This window comes from Bubalus bubalis, chromosome 18 (genome assembly GCF_019923935.1).
Source record: "Bubalus bubalis isolate 160015118507 breed Murrah chromosome 18, NDDB_SH_1, whole genome shotgun sequence".
Lineage (NCBI taxonomy): Eukaryota > Metazoa > Chordata > Mammalia > Artiodactyla > Bovidae > Bubalus > Bubalus bubalis.
Genome location: NC_059174.1, coordinates 64690352 through 64703514, shown reverse-complemented (window position 1 = coordinate 64703514; position 13163 = coordinate 64690352). Strand labels below are relative to the sequence as shown.

General features: G+C 41.9%; 1 protein-coding gene across 1 annotated transcript in view; it reads left to right on the top strand.

Annotated features, from left to right (window-relative positions):
• The window catches only part of LOC112580462 (zinc finger protein 550), a 31391-nt gene extending 24220 nt beyond the window's left edge, over positions 1-7171 (top strand). The window contains exon 5 of the mRNA XM_045163396.1: positions 6057-7171. Coding sequence (XP_045019331.1) covers positions 6057-6963 — 907 coding nt within the window. The 3' untranslated portion in view covers positions 6964-7171. The remainder of the gene's footprint in view (positions 1-6056) is intronic.
• Positions 7172-13163: the final 5992 nt, after the last annotated feature.

Here is a 13163-nt window from a genome sequence, read left to right as displayed (position 1 = left end):
AGAGACATTACTTTGCCAACAAAGGTCCTTCTAGTCAAGGCTATGATTTTTCCAGTGGTCATGTATGGCTGTGAGAGTTGGACTGTGAAGAAAGCTGAGCGCTGAAGAATTGATGCTTTTGAACTGTGGTGTTGGAGAAGACTCTTGAGAGTCCCTTGGACTGCAAGGAGATCCAACCATTCCATCCTAAAGGAGATCAGTCCTGGGTGTTCTTTGGAAGGACTTGATGCTAAAGCTGAAACTCCAATACTTTGGCCACCTCATGCAAAGAGTTGACTCATTGGAAAAGACCCTGATGCTGGGAGGGATTGGGGGCAGGAGGAGAAGAGGATGACAGAGGATGAGATGGCTGGATGGCATCACTGACTCGATGGACGTGAGTCTGAGTGAACTCCGGGAGTTGGTGATGGACAGGGAGGCCTGGCGTGCTGTGATTCATGGGGTCGCAAAGAGTCAGACACGACTGAGTGACTGAACTGAACTAAACTGAAGGAATATAAATAATTGTATTATAAAACCTTAAAGATAATTGCAGGATTTCCTGGTGCAGTAAATGTGGCTCTGAGTAAAGGACAGTAAAGGTTTTCTTTTGGCTGAGCATCTGTAAGACCTGAGACCACACTGATGTGAGAAGTCGGTTTTAGGGAGATAGTAAAATTTGAATTAGGGATGTGCTGTCTCTTAGATTCAAAAGTTGAGGTAACATAGGGGTTGCTGAAATTTATAGTTTAGAATTGAGGGAGGAGGTCACTGGCTGAAGGATGTCCATGTAGTGACAGCCTACGTGCTGGACTCCAGCCATGTCTGGATCTCAAATTTAGGAGGGAAAGTCTTGTCACTTTTCAATGAAAGGGAACCTGAGATGAAAGAGAGAGCTGGGGCTGGAGAGCAGAGAGTGGGACTTTCTGAGGTTGCCAGATGGGAGGGTCCTGTGTCTCCAGAGCTTTCTGGGGGAAGCAGGGTATAAGCAGTAAGGAACCTTGACTGGGGTGGCGATGGAGAAGGAGCCGGGTGGTTGTGTACGCTGACTGCTGTGAACACTCAGACAACTGTCTGTTCCTTGTGGTGCCAGAAAAACTGGGCCATACTGACCAGTGAGTCAAGCTCAGATTCAGTCAAGGCACAGATGCCTCAGGTCTTCCAGGAAACCACAAGGTTAAAAATGTATAGATTTAACAAGTTAATCTTGTGTAAGCAAATAATAACTGCTGAAAATGACAATCTATGTGTATAATCTTACGTATATATTTAACGTAGTTTTTGTCTTGGGCTCTTCACATAGATCTCTGAACCCCATGGAATTTCCTAGGAGTTTAGGACTTTTTTTGTTATTCACAACTAGCCCCCTTTTCACACAGGAGTTTTTATGATGAGATGACTTAGGGTGGGTCTCCTAGATAGCCTTAGCATGGTATCGGTCACCAGAAAAACCAAGCAATTAGTGTAAACCCCCATCCCCACCCTAGGGCCTCCCAAGGATCAGAAGGAAACTAGATTAGGTATAAAAACTGCTGAAGAATGAAATGAAGTTTCCTTCAGATTGGTGAACACATTGAAATGGTGGAGGTCCTAGGATGGTGGCATGTACTGAAAGGACCTGGAAACCCCCTGCTTCCCTTCACCCACCCCCACCCCGCCTTCCCCACCTGGCCTTCTCTTCCACTGGGCTGTTTCTAAGTTGTATGCATTACAATGAACCAGAAGAAAGGAAAGTGATCTCTTTACTTTCGTGGGTCATTTTATCAAATTATCAAAACTGAGGAGGGGTTCATGGGAATCCTTGAATTTGTAGGCAAGTGGAACAGAAGTACTGGTAGCCTGGGAATCAGAGGTCAGAACTGGCCTCTCTAAAAAGGGATAGTCCAGTGAGACTGAGCCCTTAAACCTTTAAATATTGTCCCTAACCTCTGGATGCCAGAATATGATTAATGTAGGGCACCCAGTTGGTATCATGGAATCTGATCATTGGTGGTAGAAAAGATATCATATATTTGGTGTCAGATAGGAAATTATATGAAGAAGGCAATGGCAACCCACTCCAGTACTCTTGCCTGGAAAATCCCATGGAAGGAGGAGCCTGGTAGGCTTCAGTCCATGGGGTTGCAAAGAGTCAGACATGACTGAGCGACTTCACTTTCACTTTTCACTTTCATGCATTGGAGAAGGAAATGGCAACCCACTCCAGTGTTCTTGCCTAGAGAATCCCAGGGACAGCAGAGCCTGTTGGGCTGCCATCTATGGGGTCTCACAGAGTCAGACACAACTGAAGTGACTTAGCAGCAGCAGGAAATCATAGAAGGAATCACATAAACTTCAAGGTGTTGATTAAATGTCAAATTTATATAATGACTTAAAAGACATGTAAGAAGTATCAAATTTTCAAAAACATTTGTGGATGTGTTAATCCTGTGTTCTGTTATAGCTCAGTGATAGCCCCAGACATACAGTAATAATGCATTTGATGCATACAGTAACATCATGAGATAGGCACCATAAATGTTGCCATTTTACACATGAAGACACTGAAACTGAAGGAAGTTGAATCTTTGTCGAAGGCTATCTGAGTTGTCAGGTTATTGCTCTGAAGCCTGAGGGTGTAGGGTCAGAGCCTGAAGTGACTCATCTCCAGGAAAGGGAAGGGAGGACAAAGCTCCGCCTTTTCATCCTCACCAAGATAACCTTGATCTCAGATCCTCCCTCTTTTCACAGGTTCCCATGGTAGCAGCAATGTTTATGGTCCCTGGACAGGTAAGTGGAAGAAGCCGCAGTACCTCCCCAGACGTCATCCCACCCCTGGTCCTGACACATACATACAGGAGACACAGTTGTCCTGGGGTTGTTGGGCCTTAGTTCTGGCCCTGGGTCACCTCAGGCACAGGACCCTCTTTAGACAGGCCAATTCTGATCTCTGGCTCCCAGGCTACCAGTACTTCTGTCCCACTTGCCTACAAATTCAGGGATTCCCATGAACCCCCTCCTCAGTTTTGATAGTTGTACTGAGGTGGTCTCCTGTGTCCAGCGGAGAAGGTGAGGTGGTGAGATGTTCCTGGGACAGAAGCCAGCCTGTCCATGTGCCTGGAGGTGAGACCAAGTGGGGCGTATCCAGGAAAATGCAGGACCCAGAACGTGGGTGGATAAAAACAGAGCAGAGCCTTTCCTGGGGTGGCAGCCTGAGGAGCTGGATGATTTTATGCTGTGCAGGATGAGAGACAGTCGTCTGACATGACACCATGACGTTTGCCTTTAGGTGAGAGTAGGGACACTGTGTCTGAGACAGAAAGTGAGAAGTAGGAGTGATAGAACTTCCTTGGTGGCCTAGCGGCTAAAACTCTGCACTCCCAATGCAGGGGGCTCAGGGTTCGATCCCTGGTCAGGGAACTAGATCCCACATGCCACAAATAAGAGCTGGTGCAGCCAACAAAAAGTAGGAGTGATGAGAAGGACTGTCCAGAATTACGTATCCTCGTGCTGAGTGTGAGATGTGGCAGGGGTGTCTCACGGGAGGTGTCAGGTGTACAACTAGACACACATCTGGAGATCAGGTGGGGGCGGGGTCCAGGTGTGAAGATACTCCTGAGCAGGTGGACCATGTCAGATTCAGACCCTTAGGTCATGGTGTTGGTGCCATGAAGGCTGGAGGGTGGGGAGGGTGTTTTGGTTACAGAGGCCGCTGTGAACTCATGTGTCCCCCTCCTGACAGGGCCATGTGACCTTTAAGGATGTGGTGGTGTCCTTCTCCCAGGAGGAGTGGGGGCTCCTCGGCAAGGCTCAGAGACTCCTATACTATGATGTCATGCTGGAAAACCTGTCCCTGATAGCCTCCCTGGGTAAGAACTGCGTCCACACACACCGCCTGTGCTGGACTCGGCCCTTCTCTCTGCGTGGCTCATTCCAGCCTTCCTAGCCTAGGCCATGGACACTGCTTCCTTCCCTGGTTCCTTGGCATTTGAGCTGTGTCCCCCCACTCATAGGTGTTCAGTCTGTGTCACATGCCCTGAAGCCTTTCACAGAAGGGTTTGGTCTTGGAGGCTTGTTGCCTGCTTGTCCACTTCTCCTTTGCTTTGCCAATGCTTGGTGTATTGACTGTTCCGCTGGGTGGAAGATCTGTCACAGGTTCTAACCTCTTTTTGTGCAGCACCTGCCTCAGTGATAACAGACACTTACGTGGCCAGCATTTGTGGTCAACACTAGGTTATTTTTTCAGGACTCTCCTCAAGGTTCTCCTAATAAAAATTTTTTTCCTAAAGTCTGTCATTGTTTGGGTCACTCTGGGCTGGTGTCTTTGACTGCCCAGTTTGATCTAGTAGGTTCCACCTTCACCCATCCTGAGCTGAGGGGCAGAGGCAGCCCTGGGTGCCTGATGAGGTAGACATCTGTCTGGTCATAGGAAGAGGGTTAACAGGATCTAGGGCCTGGTGAGCAGGAGCTGTAGGAAGGCATGATGTCACTGATGAGCTCTAATCCTGCAGGAACAGGTCTTTCCTCCATGACTGTGTTAGTCTTTAGCTTATCCTGGCTGTACCTCATTTCTATCTTCTTCCCCATTTTGACACTTCCCCCTTTTGTCTATTTCTACTGTGAGTTCATACCCCTGTCCTTTTCTACCCCAGTGTCACCTACATCTCTCCTTTCCCTCTCTCCCTGAAATCTTCTCCAATAGCAGTCTGTTCTTTTTTGCTAGTTTTTTTGTTTGTTCACTTGTTTTTGCCACACTGGTGGCATGTGGGATCTTAGTTCCCCAACCAGGGATGGAACCCCCTCCCATTCCGGCATTGGATGGCGGATTCTTTACCACCAGATCATTGGGGAAGTCCAAGTAGTTGATTCTTTTTTAATTTGAATTGGAAGATATTACTTTACAATATTGTGATGCCTCCGCTGTACAGCAACATGAATTGGCAATAGGCATGCATATGTCCCCTCCTTCTTGAGCCCCTCCTCCCACCTTCCTCCCCACCCCATCCTTCCAGGTTGTCACAGAGCACCGGCTTTGGTCATACAGCAAATTTCCACTGGCTATCTATTTAACATGTGGTAATGTATGTTTCAATGCTATTCTCTCAAGTCATCCCACTTTCTCCTTCTTCCACTGTTTCCAAATGTCTGCTGTTTATGTCTCTGTCTATTTTGCTACCCTGCACTGTTTACAATAGCTAGCATGTGGGACAACCTAGATGTCCATTGGCAGATGAATGGATAAGAAGTTGTGGTACAAACATACAATGGAATACTACTCACCTATAAAAAGGAACATACTTGAATTAGTTCTAATGAGGTGGATGAACCTGGAGCCTATTACACAGAGTGAAATACGTCAGAAAGAGAAAAACATATATTAATGTGTGTATATATATATATATATATATATATTTGAAATCTAGAAAGACAGTACCAGTAGTCCATTCTTAATGTATCTTGGGAGGTGCACATTTATATAGTCCTCAAACACTGAGTAGTCAGGTGTGAATGCATTTTCCCCCAAATCCTGCTGAACACCACTAGCAGAAAAGTGGGTAGTTCCTCTTAGCACAGCACCATATCCTGGCATCCTGTCTTTTTCCCTATTCTCTGATCACAGAGGCCTAGTATTCACAGTAGCCCCTTCTGCCACATGTCTGCCTCCCTTGTTTGAATCATTTGCCATGGACTTACTCTCTGATATGTCATACAGAAATCTGTAAATGGGTTTCTGTCCAACAAAAGTCTCCACACACTTTATCAGTACTTTTTGTTTTCCTTTCAGGTTGTTGGCAGGGAGGAAAAGCTGAGAAGGCCATTTCTAAACAGTGTGTTTCTGTAGAGCAAGTGACACGAGACAGGAATCCACAGCCAGACCCTTCTATCTTGAAGACTCTCGCTTCCAGTATGTGTGCCCTGGTAGAGAAAGAAGTTCTGTACCTGGCTGACACTGTGCTCAGGTGCAGAGAGATTGAGAAGACTTTCCTCGGCAGCCTGGGCTTTCTCCAGCACCATTCTTCCCACGATGGAGAGCATCCATGCAGAAGCAGGCAGAGGAGAGAGGTCCCTCACTCTGGGCAAGGACATTACAAGTGCAGCAAATGTGGCAAAGCCTTCAGTAAGAAGTACAAGTTCACGGAGCATTGGAGAGTTCACACTGGAGAAAAACCTTATTTGTGCAGTGACTGTGGGAAGTTCTTTAGACAGAGCTCCAGTCTTATTCACCATCGGAAAGTTCACAGAGGAGAAAGGCCTTATGAGTGCTGTAACTGTGGGAAAGTCTTTGTCCACAAATATAAACTTTTTGAACACCAGAGAACCCACACTGGAAAAAGACCCTATGAGTGTAATGAATGTGAGAAAGCCTTTGCCCGCAAGGATTCACTTGTCCAGCATCAAAAAATCCACACTGGAGAGAATCCTTATAAGTGCAGTGAGTGTGGGAAGTGCTTCCTGTACAGAAATAACCTTCTTGCTCACCAAAGGATCCATACTGGAGAAAAGCCTTATGGGTGTAGCAAATGTGGTAAGTCTTTCATCTTCAAAATAAGGCTGCTTTATCACCAGCGAGTCCACACTGGAGAAAAGCCTTTTATGTGCAGTGAATGTGGGAAAGCCTATGTCTATAAAGGAAGTCTTGTTGTGCATAAAAGAATTCATACTTTGGAGAAGGCTTATGGGTGTAACAAATGTGGGAAATTGTTTACAACCAGCTTCGCCCTCAACAGACATGAGAATATTCACACTGCACGAAGGCATCACCAGTGCACCGAATGTGGGAAAGCTCTCAATGGCAAAGTTAAACTCGATGAGCACCAGAGAACCCACACTGGAGAAAGACCCTATAAGTGTAATGAATGTGAGAAAGCCTTCATGCGCAAGGCTACACTTGTTCAGCACCAAAAAGTCCACACTGGAGTAAAGCCTTTTAAATGCAGTGAATGTGGGAAGCCCTTCACTTACAAAACAAGTCTTGTTGTCCACCAGAGAATTCACACTAGATGAAAGCCTCATGAGCATAGTTCTTTGTAGGCAGCTCCAAGTTCATAAAAATAGGAAAGTTCACACTTGGGAAGTGCCCTTCTGAATTTATACTTGCCTTCATTCGAGTTAACATCTGGTAACACAGCTCCTATGTTACGAGTAGGTGGATGTGCAACTTTTGTGGAGTCACTCAACCTTTTCTAAAGTGGTTAAATCTTTACAGTCTCACCGGAAGCACTAAAATCCGAGTTTCTGTTCTTTCCATTCTTGCCAACACTTGGTGTGTTTGGGCTTTCTCATTTCTGTGATATCATAGCTGTATCCAGTGATTTGAAGTAGCATTTTCCTAATGACATGATGCTGAGTCATTTTCCATGTGTTAATTTCCGGCCATATATCATTGAAATTGCTGTTCATATGATTTACCCTCTTAACTACTGACTTGATGTTTCTTCATGGATTATTGATTAAGGTACTCTGCTGGAAATATTTACCAATATTCTGCCAGACTTGGTCATCTCAGTTCAGTCACATTTCCAGAGAAAGAGTTTTATTTTATTTGTTTATTTGTTTATTTATTTTTTGGCCATGCTGCTGGGCATGAGGGATCTTAGTTCCCCAACCAAGGATCAAACCTGTGCCTCCAGCAGTGGGAGCACAGAGTGCTAACCACTGTACCACCTGAGAATTCCCAAGACGCTTTAATTTTAGTGTAGTTTAATTTGTCCATTTATTCTTTTACTGATTATTCTTTTTGTATTGTAAATAAGAAATGTTTCCCAAATTTAAAGACAGAATTTTTCCTATATTTCCTTCTGTAACTTTTAAATTTAGGTATCTTAATGATATTAATAAGCCATACTCAGTTGATTTGGAAAGTTTTTTTTTTTAATATGGATACCCAATTGCTGCAGTGATATTGATTTAAAATAGTATAGCTTATTTCTTGAATTGCTTTAGTATCTTCATGGAAGGTCAATCATGTATGTGTATGTCTATTTCTGGACTTTCTCTTCAGTTGCATTTATCCACTTTACTTATGCCAATACGTTCATGTGTTGAATAATTTATTTTTAACAATATGTCTTGATCTCAAGGTTGTGTACTCCTTGGACTTTCTTTATCCAAGTTATTATGGCCATTCTTGGTCCTTTGCCTTTCCGTATGAAGTTTGTTTGGCCGCTCAGCATATGGGATCTTAGTTCCCTGAGGAGGAATTGAACCCTTGGCAGTGGAAGTGCAGAGTTCCAACCACTGCATCACCAGGGAATTCCCCCATATAAAGTTTAGAATCCACTTTTCAATTTGTGCATAACAAAAATTCCCAATAGAATTTTGATTGGAATTGCATTTAATCTTCAGTATGGTGAAAGTGAAAGAGGAAAGTGAAAAAGTTGGCTTAAAGCTCAACATTCAGAAAACGAAGATCATAGCATCTGGTCCCATCACTTCATGGGAAATAGATGGGGAAACAGTGAAAACAGTGTCAGACTTTATTTTGGGGGTTTCCAAAATCACTGCAGATGGTGGTTACAGCCATGAAATTAAAAGATACTTACTCCTTGGAAGGAAAGTTATGACCAACCTAGGTAGCATATTCAAAAGCAGAGACATTACTTTGCCAACAAAGGTCCGTCTAGTCAAGGCTATGGTTTTTCCTGTGGTCATGTATGGATGTGAGTTGGGCTGTGAAGAAAGCTGAGCACTGAAGAATTGAGGCTTTTGAACTGTGGTGTTGGAGAAGACTCTTGAGAGTCCCTTGGACTGCAAGGAGATCCAACCAGTCCATTCTAAAGGAGATAAGTCCTGGGTATTCTTTGAAAGGACTGATGCTGAAGCTGAAACTCCAATACTTTGGCCACCTCATGTGAAGAGTTGACTCATTGGAAAAGACTTTGATGCTGGGAGAGATTGGGGGCAGGAGGAAAAGGGGACGACAGAGGATGAGATGGCTGGATGGCATCAGTGACTCGATGGACGTGAGTCTGGGTGAACTCCGGGAGTTGGTGATGGACAGGGAGGCCTGGCGTGCTGCAGTTCATGGGGTCACAAAGAGTCGGACACGACTGAGCGACTGAACTGAACTGATGGTGGTGCAGTGGTAAAGAATCTGCCTGCCAATGCAGGGGACCTAAGAGACTTGGGTTCCATCCCTGGGTTCCGAATATCCCCTGGAGAAGGAAATTGCGACCCTCTCCACTATTCTTGCCTGGGAAATCCCATGGACAGAGGAGCATTTTGCGCTACAGTCCATGGGGTCACAAAGAGTCAAACAACTGAGCACACACACACATAGAAGAAAAACTGTGTCCCGATCTATAAACATAATATATCTTTTTATTCAGATCTTTAATTTTGTTAGCAGTGTTTTTTAGTTTTCTCTTTGTAGATCTTAAACATTTCCAGGTATTTTCTACATGTGATGATATTGAATGGAAAAATCTTCAATTTGTGGATTGTTCATATCTATTACACTTAGATATCAAAGTAAGGATACAAGTGATCCTTCTTGTTTTTGTGTTGTTTTCTTTCCTTGGTTTTTCTCTTTTTTTTTTTTTTTGGACGGCTTGTGAAAATCTCAGTTCCCAACCAGGGATTGAACCCAGGCCACAGCAGTGAAAGTGCTAACCACTAGGCCACCAGGGACCTCCCTAGTAGTGATCTTTCTTAATCTTATAAATAAATAACATCTACATAAAGCTATTAGAAAGACTACCTTTGAACCATTGTTAAAATATCCCCATTAGAATAAAAGGAGGACAGTGGGTTCTAGTGTCATTCCGGAGTTCCAGTTTCATTCAGTAAGGCAAAATAATGACTGCAGCAATTGGAAAGGATGAAATAAATCACCTAAAATATGCCCTCAGTTTCCATCTTCACTAGAAGTCCAAATATGGACACTTGGTTTAGTGCCTCAACCCATCATAAACTCCTAATTTTTTCATCATCCATTTTCTGCCCTTCTTAACTTCCTTAGGACCCATCACCATCCATTATACTATGCAACTTAATGTCGTAGATGAGCTGCTTATTATATTTTCTAACAAATACAGAGTAAGTTCCAGTAGGAAAATATGTGTTTACATCCATATTCGTAGATACATGTCTGAAACACCAACACATATCAATGTCTTGAAATAGATAAGATGAAAACACACATTTCATGTTCATTTGCACAACTGTGGATATACTTGCTAACTCTCACCCCACTTTTTCCTGTGTGTTTCTAGAAACTTGTCCATTTCTTCTAGGTTGTTGAATTTATTGGCTTATGACTATTCATAGTATTTTCTTAGGATTTTTTGTTTGTTTTTCTATAGTATCAGTTGTTACTTCTCTTTGATTTCTTATTTTGTTTATCTGGGTTGTCTCTCTTTTCTTTTTGGTGAGCCTGACTAGAGGTTTTTGATTTTGTTTATCCTTTCAAAAAATTATCTCCTGGTCTTATCAACCTTGTCTTTGAAAAAAAAAAAAAAAAAAACACCTGTTTTATTTATTTCTTTTACATTTATAATTTTCTTCCTTCTGCTGACTTTGGGTTTTGCTCTCCCTCCCCCCCCCTAATTTTAGGTGGTTGGTTAGGTTGATCTTTTGAGATTTTGTTTGTTTCTGGAGGAAGGCCTATATCACTATGAACTTCCCTTTTAGAACTGCTTTTGCTGCATCCAATAGATTTTTTATAAGGCTGTGTTTTCGTTGTCATTTTTCTTGAGGTATTTTCTGATTCCCTGCCTGATTTCATCATTGACCCATAGGTTTTTTAGTAGCATTTTTCTTAGTCTCCATGTAATTGTTTTTTTTTTTTCCTCATTTTTATTTCTGTGATTGATTTTCTGAGTTTATACTATCATGCTCAGAAAAGATGCTTTAAATTTCTGTCCTCTCAAATTTATCGAGGCTTGTTTTGTGAGGTTGTGTGTAGTTTATACTAGAGAATGTTCCATGCACACTTAAAAAGAATATGTATTCTGGTTCTTAAAAAAAAAAAAAAAAAATCCCAGGAAACGTTAAGTCCAGGATTGGACTGCTTCACAGAGGTGAACCACCTAAAATTAGGAGGAGGGGGGGAGGAAGAGCAAAACCCAAAGTCAGCAGAAGGAAGAAAATTATAAATGTAAAAGAAATAAATAAAACAGGTGTTTTTTTTTTTTTTTCAAAGACAAGGTTGATAAGACCAGGAGATAATTTTTTGAAAGGATAAACAAAATCAAAAACCTCTAGTCAGGCTCACCAAAAAGAAAAGAGAGACAACCCAGATAAACAAAATAAGAAATCAAAGAGAAGTAACAACTGATACTATAGAAAAACAAACAAAAAATCCTAAGAAAATTCTATGAATAGTCATAAGCCAATAAACATATATATATACATACATATACATATACATAAACACATATATAAACATATATATACACATACATATACATAAACATATATATAAACATATAAAGAAGAGCTAATATGACTTCTCAAACTGTTCCAAAAAACTAGAGAGGATGAAACACACTTAAATTTATTCTACACTGTCATTCATTATTGCCCTGATACCAAAACCAAAGACACTATAAAAAGGAAAAAGAAAATTAAAAGTAGGGACAGGGGACAAACTTTGATCCTGAGTGTTGTTTGAGGTTGATCTCTTAGTGCATGGTTTGACTGCATGACTTGTGGTTTTGTCCTGTCTTTGAAAAACAACTCAGTATTTTGTTAGAAACAGGGTAGGGCCAGATTTAGTCTGAATCTGCAGTTATACATTGTAGGCAGTTTTCCTGGCCTTTGCTTATATTCTTATGGAAGAGAAACCTAATATCACTGACATGATTCACATGATTGATATCTTAGGTTTGACCAAATGTATTCTGCCTAAGGTTGGGTTTTGCAGAAGCAGAACCTGACACAGAGTTCAATGACATATGATTTATCTAGGGGAAATTAATATGAGAAGTTTAATGACTGAGTACAAGGAAAGGAAAAGAGCTGGCAAGGGTGCAGCCTGATATGAAATCTCTTATCTGAAATCTACCTTTTGGAGATCAGGAATGTGAACGGTAGGTACCACATGTTTATTCCACCTTAAGGAAAAGGAGCATCTTTTTGTAGCTCCAGACAATCCTTTAATATTTCCCAGATATCCTGCTGTTTATTTTTTCTAAAACATTAAACTTACCTGTAGCTGCACGAATCCAGGTATGTGACATTTTACTTGGTATTATTTCTGTACATTAATTTCTTCTCTTGGGGAGTCTGGATTGCATAGCTCTGGTTATTCTTTAAAAATCAGCCCATCAAAGAATAAAACATCTCACTTGTTTTGCCAAAAAAAAGTCAGGGCTTTCCTGGAGGCTCTGGAGCAGTAAAAATCCACCTGCCAAAAAAAAAAAAAAGAATCCACCTGCCAGTGAAGGAGACATGGGTTTGATCCCTAACCGGGGAATACTCCACAAGCCCATGGAGCAACTAAGCCCGTACACCACAACTGTTGGGCCTATGCTCCCCAACAAGAGAAGCCGCTGCAATGAGAAGCCTGCACACCTCAACTAGAGAGTAGCCCCTACTCATCAAAACTAGAGAAAAGCCCACACAGCAGTGAAGACCCAGCATAGCCAAAAATAAGTAAATAAATAACGTCATTTTAAAAAATCAGAGTATCAGAGTCCTATATTCAAATGCCTACAGTCTGCCTCACTTGGGTGTTTGATAGATTCTAAGATAAAATATGTTCAAAAGCGAATTTTAAATATTTCCTTCTAACCTCCTCCATCTACACCACCACCACCCTTCCCATCTCAATGACTGATAAATCTATCCTTCCAGCTTAGATAGAAACCTTGAGTCATCTTTTTTATTGTAGTGTGAGGCTGACTAGGAGATGGAGAAGCCATGTTTTGATCTGATGACATGAAGCTGTGTAAGCACAACCATGTGCAAATCTTCAGTAATAAAGACACTATATAATGAAAACATGTGGCATCTTAGAGTGAATTTTCATTGAATAAAGACGAATGTACAGAATGAAGTGATTGTGCATAATCTTGCTACCAGACTGAAACTGGTGGGGAATCACCTTTCACAATCTCAGAGATAATTTCAAATCATTTGGCAAATAGTATTGCCATTACATCAGATTGAAATTAAAAAAAAAAAACACATTATGTTTATCTGAGTTCAGGAGGCCACTTTGTACACATTTCTACCACTGCAGGAAATGTCTTGCAGAAAAT